Consider the following 22,508-nt stretch of genomic DNA (forward strand, 5'->3'; position numbering starts at 1 on the left):
CTTAGAGGGAGCAATCCCTTAAGGATTTAACCCATAAAAGATAAATGAAAGGTCTCCTTCCCATTATGGTCCCTCTTGGCATAAATTGGTGCGAGGTTAATGCACTCAACATCTGTCGCCATAGATCCCTTCCACCTTTCAATCAAGGTGATTCATGATGAACACTTCTCTTTCAGATAGGATTGATGGTGGGCAGCTTGGAGCGGCATGTGGCTCATCCTTTTCATGATAACTCCTCCTCTTTTCCCTCCTGAAGAGAAGGGCATGTACACTATTCTAATGGGATTTCTTGCCGTGGTGAGCATTCCAGGTGTGGCCATACCTGTCAAGTTTCATTATACTGATAGTAGCTGATGTGATTTTTTCTGCTTCATACCAATCCACTACCCCTATATAAAGGTGAGGGGCTCTTCTCCCCTCACTTAGACTCGGGTTTTTTCTGTCTTTTGCCTTTTTGCAAACAAGGAAGATAATTGTGGTTTAGGGATTGGGCATTGGGTTTTGCTGTACTGTCCCTTGCAACATTAAAACAGCCAGTTATGGCCGACTTTTTCTAAGGTACTGGTCTCTAAGCATGGTTTATGCTTGATAAAGCTTTGGAAGGGTACTGCCTCATTATAGTAACTTGTTGTACAATATTTGTTCCACAAAATTGGTTGATTACTGGATTACTGATTGCCTTTTTGGTTCTTGGATGTCTGGCTTAGATCTGGTCTTTTTTGTAACCATATTCATACATACATATTCTACTATATCTGGTTCTTGGTGGTGGTGCTGCCATAAATTATATGTAAGCCTTATACATACATACATATTTTGGTTTTGATGCTTTACCACTTGAGATTTGGCATAACCTGAGATTCTAACCGACATATGGTTACTGATCCGATTTTGATGCTTTACTACCTGAGTATGTTATGGTTTTGTGATATGGGGGAGCCTGTTTGCTTCGACTTGCAAAAAGTATGACCTTCAGCCTGTTGCTAAATACTTGTTTAATGTTTGGCTTCTGGTTCTTGAATGATTGGCTTAAATCTGGTCCTTTTAAATTGTAGATAACCATAATCATACATATACATGTTACCATATTAGGATCTTGGGTGTGATACTGTCATACAAACTTTTTGACTTGTTTTTTGGATTTATTATCCTTCTAAAGTTTGGAATCTATCAATGATCTTTTGCCTCACCTGGCTGAAGGTATTCTACTAATCTGATCAAATAGGCTAAGCCTTGAAGGAATTCCAGTATGGACTTTTAGAAATTTGGTTCTTGACAACTGTTTGTCGAGCTAGCTAAATTAGCATTAAGTTGACCCTGATCTTGATCTCTCTTTTCCTTGCTACTAGGATGTAACACTATTGGTTACTGACCTTGAATACTCTCGCTTCTAGATTAAGTTTTGCTTCATCTAGTTGAAAAGTTTGACTTTAATCCATACAACATAATTGTAGTTACATTACAAAGCATCACTAATCACCTTGAAGCTGTAATTACGTATTCAGGTTTTAATTAGGGAAGATTTTAATAGTTTGGTACTCTTTGATACAGTAAAGGATTGTTCTAAGAATAGCATGTGGTATTACTTTGAGAATGCGGTTTTAAATGGGGATAAACGAAATTACTGGGGGTTTTAAAGTATTATAAAGGAATACTTTCAAAAGCATGTATAGACTACTTTGAATTTGCACATCTTTGCTTGGACATTACAATTGGGAAAAAAGTTGAAGTACTTAAGTGTTTTTGTATATTTATACTTTTAAGAAATATTTAAGACAATAGCTAGTCTAATAATTTTTAAGTTGGACATGGATAACAACTGATAGGTTCTTTGAAGCCTGCCATACGTTAGCAAGTCTAACAAATATGTTGTCTTGACTATATGGATGCAGGTGAGAATTCTATCTTGACTTAAAAAGGTTTGGCATGCTGTAGTCCGACTTTGAAGACCCTTGATGATTCAACTGTGATAGTTCTGATACTTTTATATAAAATCATTTGGAATGATACCTCATTCTTATTATGTTGTACAGTAATAGATCAAAAACTTAGTTGTTTCTGTACATATCCTTGCCTAGTCATCTAAAGCCAATCATTTTTGAACGTCATGTTCTTTGGTGTATTTGTCTTTAATTTAAGAAAGCTACACACACACACACACACACACACACACACACACACACACACACACACACAAATAGAACGTTGTGGATGGATACCAAGCACACAAAGAGAGAGAGAGAGAGAGAGAGAGAGAGAGAGAGAGAGAGAGAGAGGCAAACTTTTGGAGCCCAATCGTATTGCCACCCCCGAGTGGCGTGCTGCCCGTGCCTCAGTTGTGCAGTCTAATCCTTGCCATCGTCATCCTTGGTGATGCTTCGGCTGAAAGAAAAACAATTACAACGGTCAACACCTTCGATCGTGTGCGCCACCCTCGGCCCTCACCATCGCCTCTTGCATGCAGACCTTGGTGGATTTCTCTCTCCCCGTTGTTGAGAGTCTTCAGCATTACCCATTTGCTCGTCAAAGGTATGCAAGACCCTACCCCCACCTGCTTCTCTGCGTGTTTTTGAGCTCCATCCTACCCTCCCTTCACTCGTAGCAGCACCCCAACTCCTCCCTTGACCAACAGATAAGCAACCACGACAACGATCTACATGGCCAACTGAGGAGCGATCAAGGCACACAAAACCCACACACACATGCACACACACAACGTGTCGCAGCTTGATCAATATTTTTTGTTGTTTTCCACCACCATGAACCAGAAAGCCAACTCAAAAGTACAAGAGCTCTAGATTGAGGGAGCACACTAACAATGAAATCCTTCTGGGCCCACCCCTTTGGCTCCACAGATGGTAGTTATTGATGAACAAAGGGCGCACTTGCCAACCCCATGACCGTCATAGATGACATCTCTCTTTCTTTTGATCTCTCCTCCATGTGCCATCTCAAGATCGATGCAGAGTCGAATTTTTGAATTTCGGCCAAAGGAAGGAGGTGAAAATACTTAGTGGGACGTGAATAGATTTACTAGTTTTTGTAATGAGTGGTAATAGATTTACTCGTCTTTGTAATGAGTGGAATTTAGTCCCACCAACCGATAAAAAAATTATCTTTAACCAAAACATTCTTGTGATGAGTGTGTGCAAAGCTTTATCTTTATAAATATTAATCTTTATAATGAGTGTCTGGTTTGACAAACAACCCATCCAAAAAATGTATGAAACCACCTCTCTCCTTTGGAACAAGGTGAGATTTCACGATGGATTTCCAAAAAGGAAATCAAGATATGAGGGAAATAAAAATACAATATATATATATATATATATATATATATATATAGAGAGAGAGAGAGAGAGAGAGAGAGAGAGAGAGAGAGAGTCACAATCGTTGTTCTTGTGAAAAAAGCTCTTTACTCTTTAAAAGCTTTAAAAATAAAAAGGTACACAAAATAAGAGCAATGTAGTTTCATCCTAAGAAAAAAGAACAAGTATAAATTGTGTGTTCATGTTGAAAATAATATAAGATGAGCAAGGACAAAAAAAATAAACAAGATAAAGTCTTAAAAAGCCTTGTAAGCAGTGTTAGGATTTGACAGGCAACTCAAAATTCAAAAGACAGGTATGTAAAAAGTATGCCCTTCTCGATAGAAGGAAAAAATTTAACATTGCCCGTCCACTGACAGAAGAGTAAAAAATGTCCCCTTACATAGCACAGAAAACTTTTTTTCATAGCAAAACTCACAATTGTGAGTGAATTATATTTATCAACCCAATTAATTACAAGGTCTTGTCATGCTCATGTTGAGCCATGGCGTCATCCAGGGACCATAATTACATTAGCTATCAGGGCAGCCATCCCACCCAACTCGCCCCCTTATCCTTGATACATAGGGTCCCTTGTCATGTTCTTCTGAGATCTTATAATTACCGATAGCCAAGATTTTCCCTCGTCCTAGGCATGCCCTCTGCTGTCAACAAGGCACAAGTAGTCCTAGACCAATCCTCCGAGTGTTGCTTGCGTCTGAGTGTCCATATTAGCACTTTGATTTCTTGTATAATTTCTGCGAAGCTTGCCATCTCCAGACCTCCTTCAAACACACGGCGGTTCCTTGTCTGCCATACATTATGTAAGAAGACGTACCTAACGATTTGAGTGCTGATGAGGATGGCAGGACCACCTGAATTCTTCCCTCCAAGGAAAAGATCAGTCTTGTAAAAACCAATTTTCCATGTTCTTTGGACCCACTTACATATTTTCCCTGCGAGGCCTTTGATAGTTGGGCAATCCATGAAGAGGTGAGCCAGATCTTCACTAGCCAACCTGCACCCCAAGCATCAATCTGACCCAATCCCTCTTTCCTGAATCTTTACCCCCGTCGGTAGAGCACCCCAAATTACCTTCCACATAGCACAAAAAACTTAAAGAACAAGCATTTTCAGTAGTACCAAATACTTGTTCATGACAAAGGCCAACAAAGAGTCGTAGCAACATTCATTTGTACAAATACAAATTGAACGTCAAGACATCCATTTTCCATACAAGAAACAAGTAGACTCTATTGGAGAAACTAATCAATTCTTACACTATCCGAAGCTGAAGCTTAATAGGGGGCAGACTAAGAGCTTGAGAAGAGTCCGAAGGTTGCTCGCAAGTCTTTGCTCATGAGTCTTCGTGTTGTCACAAGACCTTCCAACTCTCTCATGCGTTGACGTAGCAAATCCCACATTTCTTTCCCCTCTTTTGTTGCAGCAGGAGGCACCCACATAGAGAGGCTGAGAGAAAGAGTTACACTCGCGGTGCTCGTGCCACGGCTTTGGAGTCTGGCTTGTTCAAAAATTTGAGTGAGCACTAAGTCACCCATTTCCCATTAGGTTAAGTTAGAACTTAGCAGTGGCCACTGGCCCATTTCCCATTAGAATTTAGGAAATTACCAAATTATGAATGGCTTAACCACACACCCTGATCCCCCTCAGCTACTTTTAATTCCTGTTAATATGTAAAATGCGAATGTGAATGCAAATGTCTCCACTCCTACCTTTGGTGGGCCTTGAACTCAGTTCAAGTCCAGGAAGGGCTTTCCTAAGGTTGCCCTTCTAATGACAGGAAAGTGGGATTAGCATCCTTCCATGAGGATGGACATATTTTGCCTTTTCCCTTCAAAACACCGGTGTTGCGTCAAAGTGGCCTTCATACGAAGGGCTCGAGAGTCAAAGAAGGGAAGAAGGGCGTCAAATCCTAACACTGCTTGTAAGGCTATGAAATGAAAGGGACCCATTTGACAAACTCCATCAACATTTAAGATGAGTTTCCATCGTTGACGCTGAAAACATTGGAAAGATGCCTATCTGGACTCAACACTAAGGCTTCTTTTAGAAAACCAAAAAGGGAACACATCATTACGGCCTAATTAGCCCTTTGGGAAGGCCGAAAAGTTGTAGAGCCATGTTTGCAACGGCGATCAGGCTCCTCGCAAGGGGACCCGGACACTCCTCACAGGTGCCCAAAAGCAGAAGCGTCCGGGGCGGAAAGAAGTCTATCGACCCGAAGGTGCCTACTCAGGAAGCTTACCGCCTTGCAGATATCCTCCATTCCATACTTAACGAGCACGGCCCCCTCAGTGTAGCAGGCTGTTGGAGCCACGCCCAGGTATGAGAGAGAGAGAGAGAGAGAGAGAGAGAGAGAGAGAGAGAGGCTGGCTAGCTAGCTAGCCAGCTGAGGGTCGTATAGACTCATGGGAAAGACTTTCCCTGCGTGCAAGGTTTTCGCTGAGCTGGACCAACAAAAGGAGACGCCCTTGGAGCAGCAATTCAGCCCCCTTGCTGCCCGCAGTCTGAGCTGGCATGCTGACTGGCGCCCAAGTATGTGCACCAGTGGACCAACAAAAGGAGATGCCCTTGGAGCAGCAATTCAGCCCCCTTGCTGCCTGCCGTCCGAGCTGGCATGCTGACTGACACCCAAGTATGTGCACCAGTGTTCCTGGCATGCTGACTGATGCCCAAGTATGTGCACCAGGTAAGGCCGCCCATGGCTGGAAGAAACCCTTCTCAACCAATCGCATAGAAAGAGAATCTGACACACTCCATTTTTTCTGAGCAAGTCCACTCTTCATGAGATATGGTGTGTGAACCATGCGTGGGACTTCGGCATTGTCTTCCTGAATTTTGAGTGGAAAAGGTGCTTACCGCCCTTGAGCAGTCTGAACACAGCCTAAGTACATAAATTCGAACCCCTTGGGAACAATCACAGAAGTATTAAACAATGTATAATACCTATAAGCTACATTTACATAGTCTTTTCTGCAATGTTATGGCTCATGCGCTGAGTTTGGGTGTCTCAATCTTTGGTTTGTATGAGTCTTTGCGTGTCAAACTAAGCAATGCGGCTGCAGATTTCCCCTATTACTTGCGTTTGCCATACTGGAGCTCTCTGCTCACCATTAGTAGATTCTCGAGTTATTTATTGCTCCAAATGGTGCGGGAGCACAAGTTATGAACATACATCTATCGTAGATGTGAAAAGCTCTAACTTGGTGCTTCTGATACATTTTGGGAGACCATGGTTGGTGAGCATCAATCCAATGGTGGTGTTGTATATCTTTGGGATTGCGTTGGCGCCCTTATGTGCATGATCATGGCACTTTGGTTGAGGGTCGAGCTATGTATGCTTTAACTAAAGCTAAATTTCCCTCATAGTCTGAGACAAAGTGGGATCCCTCAACACCGAATCAGGAATGCGTGAGCCTCGTCTAGGCCCAGAGAAGACCTGGAACCTCAAAAAGAAATTGCTACATAATCAACAACACTGTCTTAGGCCAGATCGTGACCAAGAAGGTACATGCCAAGAAGCCTTGAACCACGCCTAAAACTGCAAAATTAAATATGTCATGAGCATAGTCTCTACATTGCTAAAATCTCCCCCCATAATCCATGAGTCCACAGTAGGCAATACAAAATCCACAATCCGCTATCAACCTTATGGATCTACGGTCGTATTGCCACATGCTTTACAACGTGACAACGTCATCTAAGGTTTGCAGACTTGGAGTTGGTATGAGACTTTTTACTCTTTTTCGTAGAGAGATGGGTTTATAGGATAGTTTGAAATGCGTTTCCAGAAACCTTGAGGTTTTTTAATCAAGAGATTGACACTAAAGAAACTCTTAGTCACATTTAGTTGTGTGAGTTCTCTTATAAGGCTTTGGTATCGACATGAATCTCCAAGTTGATAGGATGGAAAAGGATTTCTTCACATATTATGGGACCGCCCTGCATGGAGCTCTATTCAGGCTTTGTGGGATTCGATGGACATTTTGCTCACGGATCTGGATAAAGCTCCTAATATTGCTTTTGATTACTTTTGAGACTTTGTTTGTGCATGTGAAGCACCTCTTATAAGTGAGTTTATTAACTCATTGAGAAGTGACATTTTAAGAAATCGTGGGATTTTTAATGGCATTGCCCGACCGAGCTTTAATCTCATATATAAGTGACCCTAGGGGTCGCTTCTCAAGATAAGTGAGTGCACCAAGTGTTACGTGCAACGGAAGTGATTATGGGGTGTGCTCATGATGAGTTCTTAGTGTGTACTCAAGATTCCTTTTTATTGAAGGGGAGAGAGAGCCCCCCTTTACTTCATGAGAGACTGTGCAATAGACCAAAACAAGAGAGAATGCAAGCTGTGAGTGAGTGCTGTGAGAGAGAGAGAGAGAGAGAGAGAGAGAGAGAGAGAGAGGATCGACACCAGATGGGGTCCCCAACCCCCCTCCAAGGGCCCCCCTCTCTATTGCTAGAGAGGTATTTGCTTTAGATTGCACAAAGTCTAGTACAATTGTTCTAGATGCTGTGGTGCTTGACGATGCTTGGTATTGCGAGGTTGAAGGCTGAAAATGCAAAAACGCTAAGGATGTTGGCAGCCGCTTGGAGTCTGCAACCGGGACGAGGCTATGGCTGATATGCTATCGCTGGGGATGGCGATGGGCTGAAAAACTGAAAACGCTGATGGCCTGGGCTTGAATTTGCAACCAGCTCGGCGATGATTAGGCTTAAACTGTATGCTGGAAACGTTGGGACTTGATGGCTGAAAATGCTGGATCTTGATGGCTGAAAACGCTGATGAAGTGGGCTGGAAAACGTTGGTGCTTAAGGCTGAAAACGTTGGATGTTGATGGTTTTTGGTACTGCTGGGTAAAAAGGGTACTTGTCTTGCTGCCCCAACCTACGATTTCTTTTTAAGAAGCCCAAAGGTTACTTAAAATTTTAATGACCAATAAGAGGTGGTCCTCGCGTGGCTAAGAAGTGGTTCCCATGCGGTAGAATGCCAATGCTTGGTGCTAATGGGTTGTGCAATCAGAGGGTATGTAACTACTGTTGCGTTAAAGGCCTAAATAACCCCTTTTTGTACATTTTTATACTTTGAACCTAGACACATTTTTTAAAGGTCACTTATAATAAAAGTGGGAAAACCCAAAACTCACTTATTGAGTTTTTCCCAAAAACGTGAGCTCTCTCTCTTCCTCTCCTGTTGGCCTTCGCCTCCCCTCTGCACACACTGCACTTCCTCGCGTGCTCTTTCACTTGCGCACACCGCCGCGCGCTCATCACAACTGGTATCAGAGTCCGATTAGGGTTTGCCTCCAAACCTGCAAACACTGAATTTCAGCCAAGAAAGTCAACTTTCACGCGAGATTTTGCAATTTCGTCGCCAAAGGACTCGTCCCCGGACACTAGAGAGTTCCCGACAACCAAAATTGACCTAAAACAGGCTGAAATTAGGTCAAAAACAGGAAATTACAGGTTATGACAGCAAAATACAGGTTTTGCAAATGATGTATTAAGGTGTGGGAATACTTTTGCTAAGTCTCCGCTACCCGAAAACCCTGAAATTGCCGAAAAACAAGCCTTAAAACAGGTGTTTTAAGCAAATTTCAGATTTATGCAGGTTTTTGCAAGTGTTTTAATGGTGCGATTACATTGGGGAAAGTGCAAATAGATGCAATCCACGCACATTTGACAAATTTTGTCGATGTATGACCATCTGTGGCTCAATCTCATGCAATTTTGATGCTACAAATTGGGGCTTTTGTGTTTACATGCTTCTGAAGGCTGTGTATTAGCCTTATGTATGTCTTCTGAGGTTAAAAACAACTAAATTTGTTATTTTCAAGCACAAATTCGCTCACTGAAATTTCCTGCACATAAATTTCAGAAATTGAATTTTGTGTCCAAATCGTCCTATTTTGCCCCAAATTGCTCGTGTGACCATTTGGAGCTGTAGTGCACATCTCTGTGAGGCTATACTCCGATTTTTGCGCATTTTGCCCAAAAATTCAGCGTATTATCCCTCTTATTTCATGCAACTATGGCCTAATCTTCTTTGGATGTGAAGAACCTCTTCGAGATTAGGAGGTTCGATGGTACAGGTTTTTATCTATGGAAAGACAGGATTCAAGGAATCCTATTTCTTAAGGATTGCGAAGGGGCACTTGAACAGGTGAAGCCACAGAATATGATGGATGAAGCATGGGTTAGCATGAACAGGAAGGCCGTTACATACATTAAAATGGCCATGACCGATGAGACCGTCATTGATGTGAAAGGTCTCACGACTGCTTTTGATGTGTGGGAGAAGTTAAAGGGAATGTATGAAAATACAACACTTGTCAACTAGGTGCACTTGATGCGAAAACTTGTTGGCATGCAACTAGATGAGTCAAAGAGCGTGGCAGAGCAATTGTCATTGTTCGCAGGTACTTTGTCGCAATTACAGGATTCTGGCTTGCCCCCTTTTGATGATAAGCTGAAAGCTATCTTCTTGCTTATGACCTTACCTGAGTCATGGGAAACTTTGGTGGTTTCGTTGTCCAATAACCCCAATTTGACCTTTGATGGTGTTAGGGGTTCTATCTTGAATGAAGAAATCAGGAGGAAAGCAAGTGGAGAGGGAGGCAGCTCTGCTAGCATGGTTAGAGGCAGGACAGAAAAGAAGAATGCTTATGCACAAAGGAGTAAGAGTAAGAGTAAAGAAATGGGAAATGCAAGCAAAGGCAAGGGTGATGTGACTTGCTATCAATGTGGCAGGAAAGGTCACAAGAAACCCGATTGTAGGTACTATAAAGCTGAGTTAGAAAGGAAAAAGAATGGTGGAGACAAAAAGAAAGAGAAGAAGGAAGTCAAGGCAGATGCACAGGATAGCTCAAAGGACAAAGAGAAGGCCAATGTGGCTTCTAGTGTCGTGATTGAGGAGCTGTCAGATGTAGAGGACATCTTGTGTGCCACTTTGTCAGATGATGATGCTTATGACTTTGATGCCTCTCTAAATGTTCATTCGTCACAGGACATGCAGATCACCAAGAGTGATCTTATTGATGCTTTGTTGACTGTCAATGATGCATTGTCCCAGACTTGGATTGTTGATTCCGGTTCTTCATTTCATGTGACTCCTATCAAGGAGTGTTTCTCTACTTTTGATGCGGGCAAGCGTGGCCATGTATACCTTGGAAACAACCATGCATGTTCCATTGAGGGTATTGGCACTGTGCATCTCTCCATAGATGGCACAAATGAGCTTGTCTTGCATGGTGTTCGATATGTGCCGGGAATCAAGAAGAGTCTGCTTTCTGTTGGTCAGATGGATATGCATGGTTACAACATCTTGTTTGAGAGAGGGTCATGGAAAATGACTAAAGGCTCAAGGCTGATTGTAAAGGGCACAAAGAAAGGGACACTTTACTGCATGCATGGAAAGGTTGTGTTGGGCAAGTTTATTGCATTGGCTGAAATTAACTCTCACATGGAGTTGTGGCATAAGAGGCTTGGCCATATGAGCCAAAAGGGCCTTTCTAAGCTTTGTACTTTGAACAAGCTTGATGCTAAAGGCACAAAGCTTGACTTTTGTAATGAATGTCAATATGGCAAGCAAGTAAAGCGTTCTTATTACTCCGGTGTCTCGTAAATCTTGTGTGCTTGATCTTGTACATTCGATGTATGTAGCATGCCTACTAAGTCTATGGGTGGTGCATGTTATTTTGTCTCCTTTGTTGATGATCATTCTAGGAAAATTTGGGTTTATTTGCTTAAGTCTAAGAATGAAGCCTTTGCTGCGTTTAAGAGATTTCATGCATTTGTGACCACCCAAACAGGTAGAAAGCTATAATGCTTGCGTACGGACAATGGGGGGGAGTTCACAAGTGTTGAATTTAACAAGTTTTGTGAAAATTTGGGCATTAAGAGGGAGCTTACTGTGCCATACAGCCCCTCTTCTAATGGTGTGGCTGAAAGATTCAATAGGACACTTTGTGAGAGGGTGAGATGCATGTTGTCCACAGCTAATCTCTCTCATGGATTTTGGGGAGAAGCTTTGAAAACTGCAGTGCATATATACAATCGATCCCCTCACATGTCTTTGAAAGGTGACATCCCTGAAGAGGTTTGGTCTGGCAAGCCTGCTTCATATGATCACTTACGCATTTTTGGTTGCGAAGCTTTTGTGCATGTTAGACCTGAGTTGAGGAGTAAACTAGATGCGAAGTCCATTAAAGGCCTCTTCATGGGATACGGTGAAGAAGGCGAAATGGGTTACAGGATTTGGTTACCTCAGCTCAAAAGGGTTGTACGTAGCCGGGATGTTGTTTTTAATGAGGCAAGGCTGCTTCAAAACAATTGTGTCTCAAAGCATGACCATTAAAGGGTGAAATTTCAACATGACCAGCCACCTGTTAGGCCTATTTTTGACCCTTAGGTTGCACTACAAATGGCTGAAAATGTAGATGATCCAGTGGTGTTTGAGCCAAATGATGTTGGACAGCAAATTGAGGCTCCTGAAGGGCATTTGCAGCCAAGAAACAACGCTGAAAATGGTGCTGAAAATGATGTACAACAGCCCATTGTTGATGATTTTGTAGTGCCACCTGATGTAAACCCATTGCCGGATAATGTGGATCATTGGGTGAGGCGGTCTACTCGTCAAAGACGGCCTGTGAGTCAATATGATCCCTCTTTGCATTACATTATGTTGACAGATGAGGGAGAGCCTCTTACGTATAAAGAGGCAAAGACATGTGAGCACAACGACAAGTGGGAGCTTGCTATGCAGGAAGAGATTAAAGCTTTGCATGCTAATCATACTTGGGATTTGGTTGAATTGCCCAAAGGAAGGAAGGCTATTCCTAACAAATGGGTGTATAAAATCAAAACTGTTGATGCAAAACCCAAGTATAAGGCAAGGCTTGTGGCAAAGGGATATGTTCAAACCAAGGGCATAGACTTTCAGGAGGTGTTCTCTCCTGTTGTGAAGATGACCACTTTGCGTGTACTGTTTGCCATAGTGGTTGCTCTTGATTTGGAAATGGACCAAATGGATGTACATACCGCTTTCTTGCATGGTGATGTGGAAGTAGAGCTTTACATGAAGCAACCCGAGGGTTTTGTCATCCCTGGTAAGGAACATTTGGTATGTATGCTTAATAGAAGCTTGTATGGGCTGAAACAATCATGTAGACAGTGGTACAAGAAGTTTGATCGCTTCATGCTTAAACATGGTTACAAAAGAAGCCATGCAGACCATTGTTTGTATACCAAACGTGATGAGGATGGCAGTCCGATCATTCTTGTGCTCTGTGTAGACGATATGTTGATAGCTGCAAAGAAAAGAAGCACTGTAGATGCTCTTAAAGGGCAGCTGAAATCTGCGTTTTCAATGAAAGACCTTGGGGCAGCTGAACATATACTTGGAGTGCGTGTTACACGGCAAAGAGACAAGCGCCTAATATATTTGTCGCAAGAAAAGTACATTGAAAAGGTGTTGGACAGATTTAACATGGCTGAAGCAAAGCCTCTTGGTGTGCCATTACAACGATATGTTAAAATCTCCAAGGATGATTGTCCCAAGTCAAAGGAAGAAGCCAATGACATGCAAAGTGTGCCTTATGCTTCAGCTTGTGGTTCACTTATGTATGCTATGGTTGCTACTAGGCCTGACATAGCCCATGCAGTGGGAGTTGTGAGCTGGTTTATGGCTAATCCAGGCAGGTTGCATTGGGATGCAGTGAAGTCCATTATGAGGTACTTGAAAGGGACTAAAAACAAATGCCTCTGCTATGGTAAAGGACCAATGGAGTTGAAGGGATTTTGTGACTCTGACATGGCTGGTGATGTGGATACACGGAAATCCACAAGTGGCTATGTATTTACTCTTGCGGGAGGTGCTGTTTCATGGTGTTTTAGATTGCAAAAGATTGTTGCATTGTCTACTACAGAGGCTGAATATATTTCAGCCATTTCTCAATCTTCCTCTACACCTAAAGCACAGCACTCTTCACCTAACAGTGATAGTAAAGAAAAAGCTAAAACTCAAGAAAACCCTAAGTTGACACCTGAGAAAAATCTGCTCAAGGAATAGTAGGAGGTTTGTTAAGTATTGAAGAACGAACCGAGTATGGAAAAGAAGGAAGATGTTTTCAATGTCATACTAAAGGTCACGTGCACATCTAACCATGTGCATGTGGACAAGTTGTAACTCCTACTTCTAGGGTTTAGGTCAGCCTAGGAAGTGTTCTGGCATTCTTGTGAGCCTATACGCAGGACATGCATGTCCAGGCACTTAAGAGTAGTTGATGAGCGCGCGGCGGTGTGTGCAAGTGAAAGAGCACGCGAGGAAGTGTAGTGTGTGTGCAGAGAGGGGAGGCGAAGTCCAGCAGGAGAGGAAGCGCTAGCAGAAGAGAGAGGGCTCACGTTTTTGGGGAAAACTCAATAAGTGAGTTTTGGGTTTTCCCACTTTTATTATAAGTGACCTTTAAAAAATGTATCCAGGTTCATATTGAACCTGGACAAAGTATAAAAATGTACAAAAAGGGGTTATTTAGGCCTTTAACCCAACAACCTCCCACTTAAAAGACATAAATGGCGCCTTTAAGCTACGTGACTCCCACCATCTCTATGCATAGATGATGTTGTGCTTTGGGTAAGCACTTAGTGAGAGCATCGACTGCATTTTGTGATGTATGGACCTTAACCAATGTAATAAGGCCATCCTCAAGCACTTCTCGTATGAAGTGATACCGCATATCAATATGCTTTATGCGTGCATGAAACATGGCGTTCTTTGCCAGACATATAGCACTCTGGCTATCACAACCAAGCACTCTGGCTATCACAACCAAGCATAGGTGCCTTGGCAGGCAAGCCAAACTCACTGCATAGGCGTGCTAACCAAATAGCTTCTTTGGAAGCCTCACTTCGGGTGGGTCGAAAGACTTTTACGTTGTAGTTGATGCACTCGTCCAAACCAAAGAGGAAAGCCTCCTTGTGATCCGCATCCGACTTACGCAATTGCACACCAATCTGCAAAATACGGTTAGAAAAAGACATAACTGGAGTTCCATTTTGCTTGAGGTCTCGCCAATCTTCTTTTAACCGATCAAGGTACTGCGGTGACATAAAACGACCCTTGAGCTTGTCTTGGAAGTCGACCCCAACTGAAAGAGAGGGGTACGACATCCACGGCATGCTCAAGATGCTCAGCCGAATGTGCCTCTTGCGAGGCTTGATACCAATTATTGACATTGCTCGAGAGAGACATTGCAGTAGTCAAAATTTTACCATTATTGGTTTTCTTGTCAGTCGCAAAGTAAGCATTAAATTGATGCAACCAAGAATGAATCAGAGAAGCATCCATCTTATCATCATACTTACTGAAAGTCAACTTCTTAGTGACTGGATTGTTGGAGTCATCGTCTCTACCTGTGCTACGTGATGACTCACCAGCCTCCTTGAGTGGCTTGCTCTTCGGGGACTCGAGAGAGTACCTGTGAGTACCTGTAGGACCAACTCTTTCATGCGTTGGTCTCGTTGCGCCTCTCGCTCTAACTCCATAGCTGCCCGCTTTTCTTTGGCCTCTATGCTTGAGCTTCGCGTGTTTGCTCACATTCTCGCTCCATAGCTGTCCTCTTTTCTTCAACCGCTATGCGTTGAGCTTTGTGTGCTTTGCTCACACTTGAGCTCCATAGCTGCCCTCTTTTCTTCAGCCGCTATGCATTGAGCTTCGCGTGCTTGCTCACGCTTGAGCTCCATAGCTGGCCTCCGTTCTTCACGTTCTCTGTCCATGGCGGCGTGCTGAGCCTCTTGTTGTAGCATCATCTCCATCATAGACTTGACCAAAGTCTCCATAAGATTGGGTGCAATTCGTGGCATAGATGGGGATGGAGGAGGATCTTGAAACTGTCCTCTTGGTGTATGGACTTCTTCTTCTCCAATTCCACTCTCATCACCTTCACGCAAAGTATCCATTCCTCTTCTGGTGATGACCATGCAGTGAGTACTTGGGGTTCTTGGATACTTGGGTTTGTGGGTACTTGGGGTACTTTGGGAATTTGGATTCTTGGCGTACTTGGGGTTCTTGGGTTCTTGGGGTACTTGGGTACTTGGTACTGCTTGCAATTTGCGTTTAAGAAGGCTTTTCTCTTACCCAAGCTCAACTCCTTCCTACAGGTGCACCCCTTGGCGACCTTGCGCTCACACCAAAGTTGCTTTTTCCCTCCTCACGTCGATTGGCCTGCCGCAATGTACAAGGTCCGCTTTCAACAAGTGATAAGAGGAACGAGGGGAGGTTGGACAAGCCCTTCTTTTCTGGGTTACCTACCACTCTTCAAAACATAGATTAGGGATCAACACGCCCAAGTGGTTTTGGGTTACGTGCGATTACAACAAGCAAAAAAAATTATGTGGTTCTTTACGATTCTTTCTCCTTATACTATCCTTAGCCAATTCGAGCATTTCTTGCATATCATGCAAGAAATTACGAGCCCGGTGATGTTTGACTTTCTCTAAGCCAATAGCAATAGGGGATTTAGGCTCAAATCCATACATCAATATGAATGGGCTAAATCCAGTAGCAGAATGCTTGCTACTATTATAGGCAAACTCTAATTGTGGAATGTACCTTTCCCAATCAAACTGCTTGAGAGACATAAGCCCTCAACATGTCTCTCAATGTTTGATTCATCCTTTCTGTTTGTCCGTCGGACTCAGAATGATGAGAGGACGACATATTCGACTTTGTTCGAAGGTGAGCAAACAGATCTCGCCAAAATCGCCCAATGAACTTGGTATCTCGATGACTGACGAGATCCTCTGGCAAACCATATAGCTTATAAAGCTGATCGACAAATAAAATCTAACTGTCGAATCGTTTGTCTTGAGGAGGTGGCAACTGTTAACTATGTCACGAGGTCGTTGCAATTGTTAACCTTAGTTGTTGGTTTCTTTCCAATGATTTTTGTTTAATTTTTGAGACCCTCTTTTTGAAGTTGCAAATGGTCGGACATTGTATGGCCAATGTGAACGGTAGTTTCACTCGCAGTTGGGAAGTTTGTTGGCTCTGGAATTTGTTTAGTAAAAGGATGTCTAGGCTCAGTCCAAGATCATGTAGGTCCCCCCGTCGCACTTAGCAAGTTGGTGGATACTAGGAAGTGAACTCAATAAAGGCATAATGCGAAGGTGGGGTCACCAAAGGAAAGTACCCGACAGCTGGGCCACAATGCATTTTTGGATGCGGTCGCAGTGGGGATAGATGGTCAGATGACCAGTGGGAGTCCAATGGAAGCATCTTCTAAAATTTAGGGAACTGCTATTTTGGACCATAAAATTTGTTCGTGTCATTACCTCGGGAATGACAAGGGGAACATTTTAGAACTCTACTGCAACATCAATTGGGCAACCAATCGACAAATTTTTAAGCGGCAAGTACGAAACGGGAAATTGCCTATAAATGTGCCAAGTGGCACTCCCTGGTGCACTTTCCTCATGCAGAAGAAGGTAGCGCTCGATTTTTAGCTGAGAGGGGCCTCATTTGCAAGCTGTCACAGGTTGAGAGCTATTGACTGCAAGCTTTCCCTCTCATGTACAGTGTGGTGCAAGAAGTCATGTCCTGCACACCTCACACTGCTCTCTCTCTCTCTCTCTCTCTCTCTCTCTCTCTCTCCTACGTGCAGTAATGTGATGCCCCACAAGAGGGCTCTTCATTAACTGGTTACTGCTGCTCCAAAAGCAGGCACCAGTGAGGGTGATAACCTCACTATACAGGTGCGTTTTCAGCGCTGGTTATGCGCTGAATTTGGACTGTTTTTCTGCCATACGAATGCCAGAACCCTTGGGAACAGTGCCCCACTGTTAGAGGACTGTTTAGGGACTGTTTAGGGCTGAAAATAGGGCAAAAACCAGTAAATACAGCGTGCTGAATTTACTGTTTTTGGGCAGAAATCAGAGGGTTTATGTCAGTGGAAGTGAGTTCCAGCAAGGGGAATTGATTTCGGGCAAGTTTTGGGGCTGTTATGTTGCCGAAATTTCGCCAGAACAGGTGGTATTTAGCTTGATACAAGTAAAGAATTCCTAGGACTCTTCTTGAAATTTACCCTCTTAAAGAATAAAGAAATACCGAAAGGGGCGCCAATTTTGGGGCCTACAAGTTGTCGACGTCTGCTCTGAGCATTCTAGCTTCCGAGTCGTGTGTGTGCTTTACGTGTTAATTCCCGTCATAGGTTACCTTTCCAAAGTTCTCTCTCTTTGTGTGTCTAAAGTAGAGAATTTCGGGTGAAAGCCAAAGTCTACGCCCTACGGGCCGGTTTCATCGTTGGTACAAATTTTGCACTTGGCATCTGGGATTTCCAATGGATGCAGCAGGCCAGCTTTCCTAAGGCGCTTTGCCTTGTTGACTTGACACTGAGTGCATCTGTTCACTTAGCTCTCTATGCAAGAGCGCATCTTTGGCCAATAGAAATATCATTTGGCCAATGCTAAAGTTCATTGGATGCCTGGGTGCCTAGTGTAACCGGCCTGTTAACTTCAAAAAGGGCGGTAGACTTTACTTCAAACCTTGATTTAGCTTTCACCCATTATTAGTCGTCTATTCTACCTGTGCTATAATGACACAAGAGAGGGGAATGGGATACAAATGCTAGAATGCATCTGTCTGCGAGTCAGACACCAGATTGGCCCCTAAATAGGCGCCCCTTTCGGTATTTCTTTATTCTTTAAAAGAGGGAATAAAAGCTGTGGTTCCCTGCAAGCTGCCCCGCACAATCTAGGCTGAATTTCTTCTGTTCTGGCCCGATTTCGGCAGCATAACTGTACTAGGACCCTTCACAGTCAGTATCCCCACGCACTAGATGACTCTCCCGACGCATACGGACACTTTGCAAAACCTGGCGAGAATCTGCAGCACGCTGAATTCTCTGTTTTCTGCCCTGATAATGCGCCAGATCACCTGTACAGCGGTCCCGTTGCGTCCCCGAACCTCCTGGGGGTATTAGGGTCCGTTTAGGGCCAAAACCCTAAACCTGCAAAAATACACAGCAGGCTGTAATTCCCTGTTTTGGGCTCCGTTTCGCATGCCGGTCGCATCTGTAGCAAGACCTCGAGCTCCTGCACCTGTAGGGCTACTTGCCCTTTGAATCGGACAAGAGCGGACGTGAAACCTCTCCGAATTCACCTGTACCTGCGGGGGATTAGCCGCGAGCTAATCCAGTACCTGTGCAAGAGGCTCTTGTCTCGGCAATCGCGCATGAACCCACACAACTGTACATTGGTCAATCTGATGAGCCCACTAGAGGGGCATAACCATAAAGAATAGGGGAGAGAGAGAGCAGTGAGAGGTGTGCAGGTCATGACATCCTGCATCTCATTGTACATAGAGGGTAAGGAAGCACTCCATTGAAGCTCTCCCACCTGTGACAGCACTCAAAAACGAGCTCACAGCTGAAAATCACGTTTTTGCCTTCTCTTTAAGTAGTAAACTGGCCTCATAGTGCCAAGTGTCACTCATTTGTGCATTTTCCCGCTTTAGACCCTCGGGTCGAAAAATATCTCACCTGCAGCCTCTGTTGATTTGGCCACAGAATAACAAAATGATCCCCATGTCAAACTGCACGTAATGACGCGAAGACATTTTGCCGTCCAAAAATAGCAGTCCCTAAAATTTAGGAGTTTCTGCCATTACATTCTTCTAGGTCATCTGACCCTCTTTGTACACTGCAGCCACACCCAGAACTGAAATGTAGCCTATGTAGCAAAGGATTCTGCTTTGGCTGGCCAATGACCCCACTTTGGCTAACCATAGTCCTTGTCCAACCTTAGTGCTCTTTAGCCCTCAGGCCTGGACTCTCTCTGAACAGTTTTACACTGGCTATGCAATGCAGGGCAGTTAGATTTCCAGAGGGGTGTTTCCAAAACGTAAGACAAACGAAATTCCCCAAAGAAAGAGAAAATAAATAAAAATGGAATTGCCATTGGCTGGTGACAGCCTAGTGCTAGGAACATCATGGCATTCGAACAAAATAGAAATATCGTTTGGTTTATGCTAAAGTTCTTTGGATGCCTGGGTGCTAGTGCTAGGAACATCATGGCATTCAAACAAACTACTTTGCCGAACCTCATTGATTTCCGGCACACACGTTTCCATTTCTACAGCATGACTCATTTGGGTCTCCGGATCACCCAAGCTTGTATGTGAGTCACGCCCTACTTCGACCTCATTTCATATATTGCCAAAATGGCTATCAGAACGACATAGCCTTGAGAGAGAGAGAGAGAGAGAGAGAGAGAGAGAGAGAGAGAGAGAGAGAGAGAGAGAGAGAGAGAGAAATCCGTTGAGATTTTAGACATAGACAAGGCATTAACCTTAGAAATCCGGCTGAGTGCGTCAACAACTTGATTGTTGGATCCTTTTTGTAGCGAATCTCAAAGTCAAACTCTTGCATAAGTTCAACTCATCTAGCCTTTCGGCCTCTGAGGTCACCATGATCACAGACATAGCGCAAAGAGTGATGATCTGTCCATGCAACAAAGGTAGAGCCGTACAAATAATGCTGCCACTTCCTCAAGGCGTGGACAATGGCGTAAAGCTCTTTTTCATACGTTGGATAACGCATTTCAACGCTAGAAAGTTTCTTACTTTCAAACGCAACAAAACGTCCAACTTGATACAATGCTGCACCAAACACATAATTAATAGCATCCATTTTAACTACAAATGGCTTGCTAGGATCCACAATATGCAATATTGGTGCAATGGTCACCAATTGCTTTAATGTCTTAAAGCTCTCATCGAGACGCTCATTCCAGACAACAAGAGGATTACCTTGACAGTGAGGCTCCGAAGTCTTCGGTCCTTTCACCCCTCCTTTCAAAAGTTGCGGAGTAACAACTTTCCTTGATAAATTTGCGAAAAAATCCAGTAAAGCCTAAGGACTTTAATTGGCGTACATTCTTTAGAATGGGCCAATTTCGCACTTTATCCAACTTATCAGGGTCAACGCAAAATTTATCTCGCGAGTAATAATATGACCTAAATAAAGCTCTTTCTTGAGAAATTCACACTTCAAGCTTTGGCATAAAGCTTCTCAGCTCTCAATATTTCGATAACAGCGCGTATATGCGCAAAATGTTCGGCAAAACTCGAGTTGTAAATCAAGACGTCATTGAGAAATATAACAACGAAGTTGCCAAGAAACGGCCCCAACAGATCGTTCATCATCATCTGTTGAAACCATAGAAACAGGGGACTCGGGGACGTGGCCCTTTTTGGTAGGGACGAAATGGGGGGATGCGGGACGGGACGGGGGGACCTGACGCAGAGGGTCTCTCACATGGGACGCAGAGGGGACGCGTCCTGGGACGCGGGTCTTCGGTGACACATGCAAAGGGGACGCGAGCAGGGGACCCCACACCTTTTTTCTAGGGCTTTCAGAGTGTTGAGCTATATGTCAATGTTGCCCACTAGACTCTACTAATCCACTCTTCACTTGTACATCATTAATTTCTTCTCTTTGAGTATGATGATTGATCATCACGTCAACATGTGCGGCGCATGCTCGCCGCGTTCTTACCGCATGTCATATTTTGGTATTTATGAGTGCAAAACCCACTTTTTCTTTGCAATCTTGTGCTCTTAGTGTTGTCTAGTATAGAACAAGTTTTTTTTAACACGCGTCCCTTGGCCGTCCCCTGTCCCTTGCTTTGCCACGTCAGACCCGTCCCCATCCCTATGTGACTATGGTTGAAATGTAGTAGGAGCATCGGTCAAACCAAACGGCAAGACCAAAAGTTCAAAGTGACCGTAGCGTGTATGGAAAGCCGTTTTAGAAACATCTTCCAGTTTGATTCGAATGTGATGATAGCCTAATCGTAGGTCTATCTTTGTAAAGTATAATGCTCCATGGAATCGATCTATCAGATCATCCATACGTGGGAGCGGATACTTATTCTTAACAATGAGCTTATTCAACCCCTTATAATCCACACAAAAATGCATAGTGTTATCCTTCTTTCGAGAAAGTAACACATGCGCTCTACACGGGGATTTACTTGGTTGAACGAAACCCTTGTCAAGATAATCCTTCAGTTGTCACTGAATCTCGTCGTCTTCGATTTTACTAAACCGATAGGGTTGCTTTGAAAAAGGCCGACTACCAACCGCAACTTCAATGGCATGATCTACTCCTTTAGAAGGGGGTAAACCAAGAGGTAGATCGTAAGGAAAAACATCCTTGAAATCAGTCATGATTTCTTGGATAAGGGTGGACTCGTTAGAATCCCGAAGTTCTACATAAGAACACGAAACATTTTTACGAAATTCAGTGACAGAAGTACCAAGTACTAATGAATCAAACCATGCAGATGGTATACATTGCTAAACGTCTATATGAGAAGACTTTGTATCCTTATACATTTCCAAAGCAGAGACAATTGGTATTGTGAACCCTTTATTTACAGAAATCTGATTACAAAGCGAAACAGACACACGAGGCATGTCCTGTTTAACAAAAACAAGAGAGTGATGTTCATAGTCTATATACAATGTATCTTGTTTATAAAAAACCATGGAGTTCTTAAGATAACATCTGCTCTATCCAAGCGCATGATATGGAAATCCAGGTTCTCTTTGTAATCTGCTAGCTCGAACGTCAAGTCAAGGACCATCTGATTCCATACGTCAATATCTTCACCATGAGCCATCTTCATGCGATACTCATGGTCACTGTCCCGCGTCTGCAGGCGCAGTTTTTGTACCAATTTTGCATCCACAAAATTATGCGAGCTTCATTATCAAGGAGCATGGTCATGTCGTGTTCATTGATCTTTTCGGGAAAACGGAGAAGATTGTGCTTATCAAACACTTCGGTGCTAAACGTGCAATTAGTGCATGAACTATGCGCTAAGTGATAGATTTCAACTTGAATAATTAAAGTTACTTGAGATCTCGTGAATTTGATTCAAAGGGAGTCCTTGCGGTTTCTTGGTCTTCTTCTTGGGACAGTCTCTGAAACAAGCAATGACATCATTCTTGGCTTTCTTCTTGTCTTGAGCACCATGAAAGGTGGTGTCGAGAGAAGGACTCGACGGCGATTTGGACCTTTACTGGAATTGGGGCTGCTTCCTCGAAGTGCCCTTGCCAGATTGGTGATCATAACATCTTTTCTTCTTATAATTCGCTCCATTTTTCAAATGGAACGT

At 43.4% G+C, this 22,508-nt stretch overlaps 1 protein-coding gene across 1 annotated transcript in view; it reads left to right on the plus strand.

Moving 5' to 3' along the window:
• The first annotated feature begins 5,412 nt into the window (after positions 1-5,412).
• Positions 5,413-22,508, plus strand: part of LOC147424523 (uncharacterized) — a 40,525-nt gene continuing 23,429 nt past the window's right edge. The window contains exon 1 of the mRNA XM_086499494.1: positions 5,413-5,652. Within this exon, the coding sequence (XP_086355620.1) occupies positions 5,449-5,652 (204 nt within the window). The 5' untranslated portion in view covers positions 5,413-5,448. The remainder of the gene's footprint in view (positions 5,653-22,508) is intronic.

Source organism: Adiantum capillus-veneris, chromosome 25 (assembly GCF_014529385.1).
Source record: "Adiantum capillus-veneris isolate H3 chromosome 25, ASM1452938v2, whole genome shotgun sequence".
NCBI lineage: Eukaryota > Viridiplantae > Streptophyta > Polypodiopsida > Polypodiales > Pteridaceae > Adiantum > Adiantum capillus-veneris.